General features: G+C 35.4%; 1 protein-coding gene across 5 annotated transcripts in view; it reads left to right on the forward strand.

Annotated features, from left to right (window-relative positions):
• Positions 1-11974, forward strand: part of RUNDC3B (RUN domain containing 3B) — a 125255-nt gene that overhangs the window by 100804 nt on the left and 12477 nt on the right. For 3 of the 5 annotated variants that reach the window (XM_027573087.1, XM_027573083.2, XM_027573084.1), the window contains one exon: positions 7202-7348. The exons of the other annotated variants lie outside the window; for them this stretch is intronic. In XM_027573087.1, coding sequence (XP_027428888.1) covers positions 7202-7348 — 147 coding nt within the window. The remainder of the gene's footprint in view (positions 1-7201; positions 7349-11974) is intronic. 5 annotated transcript variants of the gene reach the window in all.

Consider the following 11974-nt stretch of genomic DNA (forward strand, 5'->3'; position numbering starts at 1 on the left):
CCACCGTCAGGGCTGCTTGCACAATGCTAGACTTGCGGTGCCTCTTTGGATGGACTCTTACTGGGGGCAGGTTGGATGATGTGGATCTGCAGAACAATGCAGGGGTGTGGGGGGCACACTTTTAGTAAGGTTTGAGTGGGTCTGCTATGGGAGGGGAGCTGGAGCCACTTTGGGGAGCTTCTCAGGGGGCATGGGAGGGGACAATCCACAAGAGAGCGCAGGGGTGGGAGGCGCTGTTAGCAAGCTACATGGAGAGCGTTTGCACTGGTTCTGCAGGTGTCTGCATATCCAGGCTGGGGGACAGGGTAGGGAAATGGTGCCCATCAGCTTTTTGTTCTTGGACAAGTCTCCTACTAAAGATCCCACCAGCACACATTCTGCTAATAAATAAATTAGTAAATAAATCTCCTTCCCATATATACCAGGTGTTTTTCAAAATGCTGCTTCTATGCTGCATCTGAGTGTGGATATTCTGGCTTTTTAAGAGCAAGGACTCAGTTTCCTATCCCTCTCCTGCTGTAGCAGAGCCAAGCACTGATTTTTTTAAAGTTCTAGGTGTTATGGCCTACTTAATTGTAAAAACTCGAGAAGTTAAGCTCCTCTGGTTTTCAAAGCCAGATGTTATGAGAATTAGTCTTCCCAGTGTGGGTTCCTTGTACCTAGGATGCCTGGTGTGGGATCTGTCCCTTTCCCTTCTGCGTGCCTTTGGTGTCACTCCCTCCCATGGACAGTCTTACGGGTCAGTTTAGTGTCTGGTACATCTTTGCCCTTCCTACTGTTTCCGATGTGACCTCTTCCCTACAATTAGCTGTAAAGATTCTGTTCTTCTAGTCTTTGTGTCATATTTTGAGTAATTTATACTGATGTGGGTATTATCTAGGTACATCCATGGGACATGGTGAGCCTAGGATTGTCCTACTAGCCGTCTTCCTGAGAAGTCACCTAAATATACTCCTTGATGTTTCATATTCATGTGACAAATTCTCAAAACTGGATTTTAGCAGATTATTTAATGAGCAATGTGGATATGGAATGCTATTTTAAAAAGACAGTAAGCAACAATGCATTCTTACTAGATTTGTTTTTTCTTTAAAAACATTGAGAAACAATTTCCTCCTGGGAAGGCACAGAGGATTCACAGTGAAGTAGTGTTGTGGTGTTTGTAGTCAATCCAGAGTCATATTGTGTTATATTGTACTTACTTAAGATAAGTTAAGAAAAATAATGTGTTTTGGCAAATTATATATAGTGTAAATACATAGGAAGTATAGGAACGTTTCAGGCTTTAGCTAGGTACTACAGAATAAATTGTGTTCATCGAATATTTCTGTCATGCCCAGGAAGGCTTAATACTGAGGTATTTTCCTTTGAAAAATAAAACAACTCCTTGAACTTTAACTGAAAGCTATACTGTTTTGTTTCAAACTATTTCTCAGGAGAGCTGGACTCCCTGTTTCATAGAGAGATTTTGTGTTTATAAATCCATGGTATTTTGAATTTATGTATATCCATCAAAGATATGCTCGGTCAGATAGTTGAGGTTATATTCAAAGGGCTTATGAAAAGGTCAATTGGTAAATTAATAATGATGTATATTTCAACATAGTTACACAAAAAGAATCAAACTTTACTTTCACATGGTATGTTTTTACTAAAATGTCAAGTAAAATAACTTTATGTAAGCAAGACAAAGATTCTTCAAGGATCTAGAAGCCAATAATTGGGAAGAGTAGAATATAAGAGGAGAATTTAAGTTGTACTTTCTGGACTTCCTCTTTTGATAATGGTTATGAAAAAATATGATAATCACAGGTACTTTTAGATTGTTGATTCTTTATACATTTTAAGTGTATCTTCCATGACCTACTTAATACATTTACTTGGTATTAGTTATAAAAATGTTTTTTTCAATTTTCATGAAAATACTGACTGGGAATATTTTGTAGGTTTAATTTAAATTTTTGGTTAAAACTGAACTTGGGCATATGTACTTAAAAAATAGTAAAGCACTCTCCAAGTGCTTTACATGGAGTGTTTTTTTGTATGCATCTGAAGTTATCAACTTAAAATAGAAAGTTATAACCACATGCAATTTTATTCAAGACTCAAACTAATCACAGAGAATAAGCTTATAGTACAAACACAAAAGGTAGAAAGAATGGAAACAGATCACTACAAAAAATCATCACATAACAAAGGAAGACAGAATGGAAGAGAGGGACAAAACTGCAAGAGACAGACAAAAAGCAATTAACAGAATGTGTGTGTGTGTGTGTATTAATCTCTGGATATTAAATAATATCTGGAAAGGAAATTTAAAAAATCCTATTCACAATAAAAACAAGAATAAAATACTTAGGAATAAATTTAACCAAAGAGGTGAAAGATTAATACCCTCAAAATTTTAAGACATTGACAAAGGAAATTAAGACACAGATGAGCAAAAAGATACCCTGGGTCAGCTGGGTAGTTCAGTTGGTTAAGCCTCCGACTCTTGATTTCAGCTCAGGTCATGATCTCAGGATCATGAGTTCGAGCCCTGTGTTGAGCTCTGTGCTGAGCATGGAGCCTGCTTAGAATTCTCTCCCTCTCCCTCTGCCCCTCCACCCCCTGTGTACATGCTCTCTCTCTCTCAAAATAAATAAAATATTTTTAGAAAGAAATCCTGGTGTGCCTGGGTGGCTAGTGGTTAAGCATCTGCCTTCAGCTCAGGTCATGATCTCAGGGTCCTGGGATCAAGCCTCATGTTGGGCACCCTGCTCAACCAGGAACCTGCTTCTCCCTCTTCTTCTGTCCCTCTCCTGCCCCTCCCCACTGCTTGTGCTCTCTTTCTCTCTCTCTTTTCACTGTTTCTCTCTCAGAAAAATAAAATCTTAAAAAGATAACCCATGTTCATGGATTAGAAGAAGAATTAATACTGTTAAAATGGGCATAGGACCTAAAGTGATATACAGATTCAACGCAATCCCTATCAAAATCCCTATGTTATTTTTTACAAGAATAGAAAAAGCAGTCCTAAAATTCATAGTTTAGACCCCATATAGCCAAAGCAGTTTTTGGAAAGAAGAACAAAGCTGAAGACACCACATTTTTTTATTTCAAAATATATTTTAGATTTATAATAAAACTGTGGTACTGGCGCTGAAACGGACATATAGACCATTGGAAGAGAATAGTGGGCCCCCAAGTAAATCCATGCATCTACAAGTCAACTGATAACTTTGACAAGCTTACCAAGAACACACAATCAGAACAGGAGAGTCTCTTTGATAAACAAGTGTTGGGAAAACTGAATATCCACATACATAGGAATGAGATTAGACTCCTTTTTTACCATTTACAAAAATCAATTCAAAATAAATTCAAGATTTAAGTCTTGAGACCTGAAACTGTAAAACTACTAGAAGAAAACAGGGAAATAACTTTTTGACATTACTTTGGGCAATGATATTTTTGGCTATGATACCAAAATCAAAGGCAATAAAAGCAAAAATAGAAAAATGGATTGAATCAAACTAAAAAGAATCTGCACAGCAAACATTCAATAGAGTAAAATGATAACCTACAGAATGGAAAAAAATATTTGTAACATCTGTCTGATAATGAATTAATACTCAGAATCTATGAGACTCATACAACTCAATAACAAAAAACTAACTCAATTTAAAAATGGGCAAAGGACTTAAATAGACATTTCTCCAGAAAAGACATAGAAATGACCAATACGTATATGAAAAGATGCTCAACTTCACTAATCATCAGGGAAATGCAAATCATAGTCACAGTGAAATATTTTCTTAGAAGTCTATTATCAGATAGATGGTAGATGACAACTGTTGATGGGGTTGTGGAAAGAAGGGAACCCTCATGCACTTTTGATAGGACTATAGACTGGCACAGCCACTTTGGAAAACAAGAGCTTCCTCAAAGTATTAAAAATAGAACTATCTTACATTTAAGCAGTCCCACTTCCAGGTATTTATCCAAAGGAAATGAAGTCAGAATCTCAAAAAGATATCTGCACTCCTTATGTTAACTTCAGCATTATTTACAATAGCCAAAAGGTGGAAGCAACCTCATGGATGGATGGATAAATGGATAAAGAAAATGTGATATGTGAAGACCCTGTGTTTATAGCCACACATGCACACAATAGAGTATTATTCCACCTTAAAAAAGGAAATCCTGCCATTTGAAACAACACAGATGAACCTTGAGGAAATTAGGCTAAGTGAAATAAGCCAGATGCAGAAAAACAAATAGTACATTTTCTCACTTATATGTGGAATCTAAAATAGTCAAACTCATAGAATCAGAGAGTAGAATGGTTGTTACCAGTTTGGGTCTGGAGAAAGGGGTAAGTGAGATGCTGGTCAAAAAGTACAAAGTTTCAGTTATGCAAGATGAATAAATTATGGAGATCTAATATAGAGCAACATGACTGTACTTAATACTGTATTGTATACTTGAAGTGTTCTAAGAGGGTGCATCTCAAGTGTTCTCATCAAACAAAAGAGGTAACTGTGAGGTGTTAGATATGTTAATTAGCTTGAATGTGGTGATTACTTTGTATATGTCTATCAAATCATCACATTGTACACTTTAGATCTATACAGTTTTTAATTGCTAATTATACCTCAGTAAAGCTTTGGGGGATTGAATTAGAATTTTTGTGGCCAACTTCTTACATAATTCCTATTGAAAATCTAAAGAGAAATTATCTACCTAGCAATTTAAGGGTAGATACCACAGGAAAGTTCTTAAAATTAGCTGTGATAAATATGTTACTGCCACTTTCGTAATAATTTTCCTGTATTATATCTTTCTGTAGAATTATTACCTTAATGAGAGCTGTTCAGTTGTTAATGAGAGACTTGTATCATAGATAGAAGTTACAAGTAGAATCTATCTCATATAGAATGATTTAATTTTTAGATTAGCTTATTAGTGTTAACATTGGTTAGAATTTTAATTAAAGTTAAATGGTGAATATCACATTTTACCTTAAATTGCCGCTGATTTCACACTAGGAAGTAACAGTAATTGTTGAGTAAGATGAACCTATTTTTAAGCTTGGCCAATGAGAAAAACATCCTCATTTTTCATATTAACCTCATTTAGATAACTTTTGTGTAGGTCTTGAAGTTAACTCTAGGTACGTTTTCCTTGTTCTCAGTGAGTAAATAGGATTCTTTGTAAGAAAGTAGAGTCAACTCTTAAGCATAAATGGAATTCATTAGATTGATAAAAACAACTCAAGGAAGGGAAAGAAAGACGGGAAAAGGAGGCTTGGAGAGAGGTAGGCCGAGCTACTTCAGAGGATTAGCACGTAGGAACTTCAGGTCTGTCTCTTTGCTGGTACATTTTGGTCAGGGCCTACTGCTGGAATGAATAAACTGCTTTGTCTCTGCATTATCTAAATAGACAGAGTCAAGATTCAGAATTCAGGGGTGGGGTTTTCAATGTGCCTTAATCCACTTGCCTGCCCCTTAGTGTACTAGAGTGATGAGAGAAAGGGCCTTACACAAGGCTTCTCCAGGAACCCTTCCCTTTCGTAGTGGCAAGGCAAGAGCCAGCATTGTCCGTCTCCACATTCGTCACAGAGCGTGGAAAGCAGATGCAGCACAGATGACACAGTATACTGCAGTTTCTATCTCCCGTTTCAAAGGACTGGGCAGCTGCCCATCAGAAACAATGTAATTGGGATTTCTAAACACAGAAGTCTAAAGACAATACGATAAGTTGTCATTAGGCAAAAATTTTCCATGGACAAGTAGTATGTAAAAACTGTGAAACTTAGTTCCTTTTTTCATTTTATGCAGTGTAAAACTTTTCACATTCCAGAATATATTCTAAATGGGAGGTTGTTCAATTACTTACATTAACTGAATTTTTCCAATGTCATTTCCTCACAGATGCACATTTGCCTTTCTTGCATTGTGCTCTGAATATTTTCTGTAAACCAGTGATGATATTGAAGTTGAGTTTTCCAGTGACATGCACTGGAGACCCTAGAGAGAGTGACTATGTGAAAGAGAAGTCTAATAAGAGAAGCCAAAATAATGGTGACTTATTTTAATAGGTTCTCTGGCCAGTATTACCCATTTCTGCTTAACGTGATTTTTCTGTCAGTCTTGAAGTTTTTCTGAACTCTTTACTGTTTTCATAAAAACCCATGTTAAAGTACCTTAAAAGTCCTTTTTAAAATTTTCATTCTTTTTCCAGTGAAATGAAATTGTTACAGATAGCCTACAAGAATATCTTAATGTAATACCTTCTCACAGACTTCTGCCTGTTTCACTTTTTTAGTATTCCATCCTGAGATAGAATCTAGTCTTTGCATCAAATAATGTTTCTTTGTGGACATAGATGGTGCAAATATTTTTAAACATACACAGATATCCTGTAAAATCAGAAATATTCATAGGTAGCCTGTTTGAGACATTTAAATGGGGTTTTTCCATTTGAATCATGGTTCAATGATTCACTGGTTTCACTGTCTTGTGACAGTGATTAATTGGTTTGTGAGGTTTAAATTTAGGCCAAAAGTTAGCTCTTTTGCAAGTGGTTATTAATGAGTTAACAGTTCTATAAAAACGAAAGTAAACCGTCAGCTGTTACAATGGCTTCATTCTGTAGATGAAAGATTTCCAGTGGGTTATATTGTTCAGTCCAGTTATCATTGATTTAATTATTTTCATAAAGGTTTATTGGTAGTCACTTCTCTTAAAAAATTACAGAAACCTTATGGATTTTTTTATTTAGTATTTTTCTGCATTTAGTTTTATTTTTTAATTCATTTTAATTTTTTGTTTACTGAGTTAAGAGTGTGGATGTTGATGCTAGAAAATCATATACATGGAATCATTTTAACTGGAACCTGATTATCTATAACTAAGATGTCAAAATTTTTTGGGTAAGGTGTAAAATCAGCTTTAGTCTTTTAGTAATATCTCTGTGGAAAAGATAGAAAGTCTGAATTTCACACATAGTGATTTGTTGTAGCCTTTAGAGAAAGAATGAAAAACACATGTTGTAAGAGACATTAATAGCCCCAGCCAGCCTTCCTATAGCTCTGTTGACAATCTGTTAGCATACCATTTTAAAAAGATAAATTTAGGGGGCCTGATTGATACCATTAGGTTCCTCTGCCATTGCAGAACAGTGAAGACAAAAGCACTCACCATCTTAATATTCACAGGACTGTGCTAAAGAATAATGATTTAAGATCAAGACAAGAGTTAACTGCCCACCTCACCAACCAGTGGCCTTCCCCAGGAGCTCTGGATGTCAATGCTGTTGCCTTGGATACGTTGCTTTACCGAAAACACAATAAACAGTGGTATGAGTAAGTGTAATACTTTTTTTCCAACTAATTACAAATTTAGTTGTACCAAAACATATGGTTATCCACTTTGGTTTCTCACTTATTCTTCTTTCTGAAATCATCATTAGGGCAAAAGTAGAATTTAAGACTACTTTGGCTTGATAAAGTCAGATTAAGGTAGTGAATATGTTAACGTTTGAAGCCAAGGCACCCTGGGGAAGTAAAATATCTAAGAAATTCTTATGAAGTATTGTACCAGCTACCTGCTTCTCCCTTAAGTCTTCAGCCAGTCCTTCAGTTAAGTCCATGAGCTCGTATTTAATGAGCCATCTATTTTTGAATTTTAGCTTCGGTATTTGTATTTGCCTTAGGATTAGTTTTCCTGCTAGTTAGAAAACACAAAATTCCATCTCATGAAAGAATGAAAGGATCTTTGTTCTTGATGGGTCAGAGGGAGTTTTGTTTATTTTCAAGAAATTAATTTTTGGAGGCTATAGAAGATATCATCACCCTACCGGTGGGCCATGAGATTCTTTTTGTATTTCTTTGTCCCACTGTTTAGGACTATTTCATTAAGTCATAGTGTCAAAATGTTGAGAGAGCTGCAAAGTCTTAGGCTACATTTCCTTTGGAGTATCTTCATTTTGAAACTTATAAATTGTATTACCTTCTTTTGGCTTTTAGCTGATCTTCCCATCTTGATAACTTTTTCAATATCTTTATTTTCCTATCTTAAGCTAGTTTTCTAATTATCTCCTTCTGTCCCTCCACCCCCTTCTGTTCTCTCCCTCTCCTCCCTCTTCCCGCTCCCTTTTTCTCTTTCTCCCTTCTCCCCTCCCTCCTTTTTTTTTTTTTTTATTTTTATTTCTTCTCCACTCTTCTTTTAGAGCCCTTATTTTTAAACTTCACTGGTAGAGCTACACACTTCCATTTGTGCTTCTTAGGGTGCTTTTCCCTAGGTAGTTAGTAGCCAGACATTTGTACAGGGATTGTTTTAGCATAGACATAATTTCTACCTGCTTTACTGTGTGATTTTTTTTTTCATTTATCAAAGGGAGTACTCAAAATAAGTTTGACCTTCTGTTGCTAAAAAATGCTTTTTTTTGTTTGTGTCACTGATTGCTAGAGATAGGCAGGGAAAGTGAGCAGACTGTAGAATAAATCAGTAGAACTCTCTTCAACATCTACTAAACCATGCTGCCTAGTATGATTCAAGGTGTTGACTGAGTCTTTCACGGATTGGATCTAGTTCCCTTATATACCCTCTGAGACTTATAAATAACTAAAGTATATCTTCTTACGTTGGTCTATAATTTTATTTTTCTATGACATATATAAGTAATAAAAGAATAGTAGTTTATTCCTATTTCTGATATATGATTGAAAAATGGAATCTATCACGATAATTGGTCCACTTATCTCTCTGTAACACATGAGATGCCCCTGCTTTTATAACTGCAAAAATACTATAACATTAACTTCTGACAAAAGACAATAGTATGCTTTTTGTTGCAATATCCACATTGTCACTTTAGATAGTAGGAGGTAAAATATTTTAGCTAAAAGACCTGTATGTAGCCCTGCCTGTAGAGCTATGTCTTGAGGAACCAGTGAGTCTAAGTGGAAGAGTTATTTCGAGTTTACCTTTGCATGTGGTGGTAACAATGACTGGCTTTTACAAAGTATTCTAGCAGCAGCAAAAGTAATTGTAGTGTCAGAAAAGAAAGTAGTAAAACTGCCTGTTGGTCTGTTTAGCATGGATCCAGACTTTATACTCCTTGACTCAGCTACACCATTAGCTGAAGAAGGGGTCCCCTTGCCTTCTCAGCATCCTCCTTTCATCTGGCTTTACCATCGATGTTGGTGCTGCTTTTAGATGGCCCTGTTGCCGAATGGCTATATTTCTGAACAAAATGTATGCAGCTAGGGTGTAGTATGGAGATCCCTGGACCCAGAGTTTACGGTCAGGACTTGAGAGTAATCTCTGCTACCCTACTTGCTGTGTAACAACACTAAGCAACACCTCTTAACTTCTGTACGTGTAATACTGGGGGTAATGCCTATTCGAGTCAGTAATAAATTGCGTGGCACCTACTACTTCTCAGGGGATCTTTATTTATATTCTATGTAATCTCTTTTGTTTATGTTCTTAAATAACTTTTTATCTTCCATGTTTGGAGAATATACATACACTCACCCGCCGTCCTAAACTCTACTTTGTTAGAGAGTTTGTAAAATTTATGTAAGATTAAAATGACCAGCAGATCCCCAGTTGTTCTGAAAAAATAATCCCAACTTTTTAATGTAAAAATGGAGACGTTGGATTTCCAGAATAGAGTAGTGCTCTATAAATCATGTTTGAAACAAATCATAGCTTTTCTCAGGATCTAGTTTTTGCTCCCCCCACAAATCTGTAATATAATCCAAAACTCTTGAACTAACCTCATCACTGATTCCTCTTAATTTGACCAGTATCTTCAGCAAGTTTAACAAACATTTTTCAAGAACCTATAAATTATGGAAGAGGTGGCTACAATCCCTAAATAAGGAATATTAGTGCTCCTGATAATTTGGAGAAAGAAACTAGCCCAATAATTAGTTATCATATGATATTATAATTTTGTGCTAAGAACATGGGATATCTGTATTTCCCTAGGAGCTCTGTCAAGTTAGCTTTGAAAAGAATGATAATGTGCTGTTTGATTTAATTTCTTGGTCTAGCTGACATTTCTTAAAATGAGTGATGGGGTAACTTGGCTGTGTTGTCACCTACTCATAGAAGAATCCTTTTCACAGTAGAAGATCTTAAATTTATTTTCATTTACTGTACTGCTTATAAAACTTTAAAAATATCACTTCCAGTTTTTTCTTGATTATTTAGACCTGGCAAGGTCTAATTAATTATGCTGGATTTTATATCTTTTCCTTTATCTCAAACATAGGAATATCATGTTAAAATTTTTTAAAGCATTACAGGCTGACTGTAAAAACTCAACAATAAATAAGTATATAAAACATACACATAGAGCAATTGGTTACTTTTTTGTTTCCAGTAAGTTCTGTTTAGTGTTTTTTATATGTAAAGCCTAGGCCACATGGATACTGGTTATATAAATTTATTAGAGTATATGTTATATAATCTTGTTAGATTATTGCCTAACCCACTCATTTCCATCCTAAAAGATCAGATTCATTGTCATCATATTTTTATTTTCTACTTAAGCTTTTTTAATATTCTAAATTTATCATTGCTTTTAACTATCATTCACAAAATTACTGAGAATCATGAGCTTTTATATGCCCTTCAAGTTCTATGTAGACTAATTTTTTTGATTTATGAGTGGATATAATTACTTCAGGTGTGTGTAGGTTCTCTTTCCCATGTGCGTTTTTCCAGTATTTTTGGAGCAGAACTCCCTGAAGCAATGAGGCTTCAAAAATCTTTTACAGCTTGTAAGGTTTGCATTGACCTCACTCACATATCCCTTCCCTTTCAGGCTCTCTTGCATCCTTCCATTAATTTTAGTAGATTAAGAGGATATAGATGTTCTGATAAAGGAAATGCTTATTTTGTTCATTAAACACATTTCTATGAAAATCAGACCAAGAATAAAAAGAATAGCCCATCTCTGGTTCCATGCACATTCATGTGCCTCTATGTCTACAGTGTGCATATTTGTGTTTTTATTTTCTTCATGTGGATAATGTCTCCTGAGCCTAACACTCTTTTTTGCCCAATGACTACGAGATAATATAAGTTATTATTGAGCTCAGTACATCTATTGGGTAAATAGGTGATATCGATTATCTATATCTTGACTTCTGATCATTAATACAAAGTGTAGGATTGTAGAAAATTTACTAATAAGTAAATTCAGGCCTCTTGCTCAGTTTCTTTTAATTTGTCTTTATTTGGTATCTAGTTTCTTTGTATAGTAGCTTGTATTTGAGTGATTTAAAATTTTAAATAATTAGATATTGAATACAATGGGTTTTATTATGTCCCAGAGGCTTATGACACTTGATATGATTCCTATCTTACTGTCTGGGGTTCTTACTTTGATTAAGTAAGATATTGCTATTTAAAAAAATATGCTCCAGGAAATAGACTGTTGATTGGTTTGATGTGCCTGGTGGGTTACATTTGAATCTTACAGTATGATGTTAAGGAGTCTAGAATTCTAAAATAGGACTTAGCAGTGACCTTTTAAAGACAGATCCCATAGACAGTTTACTCCAGGACAACATGCTTGTCAGAGGGAGCTACCAGTTGTATTGGCAGTCAGGTAAGAATGTGGAAAACCCATTTCTTCTCATTGTTGCAGACAGCTAAACTAGACTCCTCCCAGGTGGTGGGTCTGTAATCACCTTCATGCAAGGAAGATATTACATGGTACTCTTATGAATATCTTTTGAATAAGGGGCCTCATTTTGGCTTGGATTTTTTATTATTGCTTCAGAATTCATTGTCTACCAAGTTCTGTTTCTATATTCATTGGCATTTGGTTAAGTGAAGCCTGGAAACTATAGGGTTATTCGCTAAATGTAACAAATTGAAGGGTAGATAGTTTCCACAATCACTTTCCATTTGTTAATGTGATATCTAAAAGGAACTTCAGTAGGTGATGCAGAAAACTCATTTTGTGT

Source organism: Zalophus californianus, chromosome 12 (genome assembly GCF_009762305.2).
Source record: "Zalophus californianus isolate mZalCal1 chromosome 12, mZalCal1.pri.v2, whole genome shotgun sequence".
NCBI classification, from domain to species: domain Eukaryota; kingdom Metazoa; phylum Chordata; class Mammalia; order Carnivora; family Otariidae; genus Zalophus; species Zalophus californianus.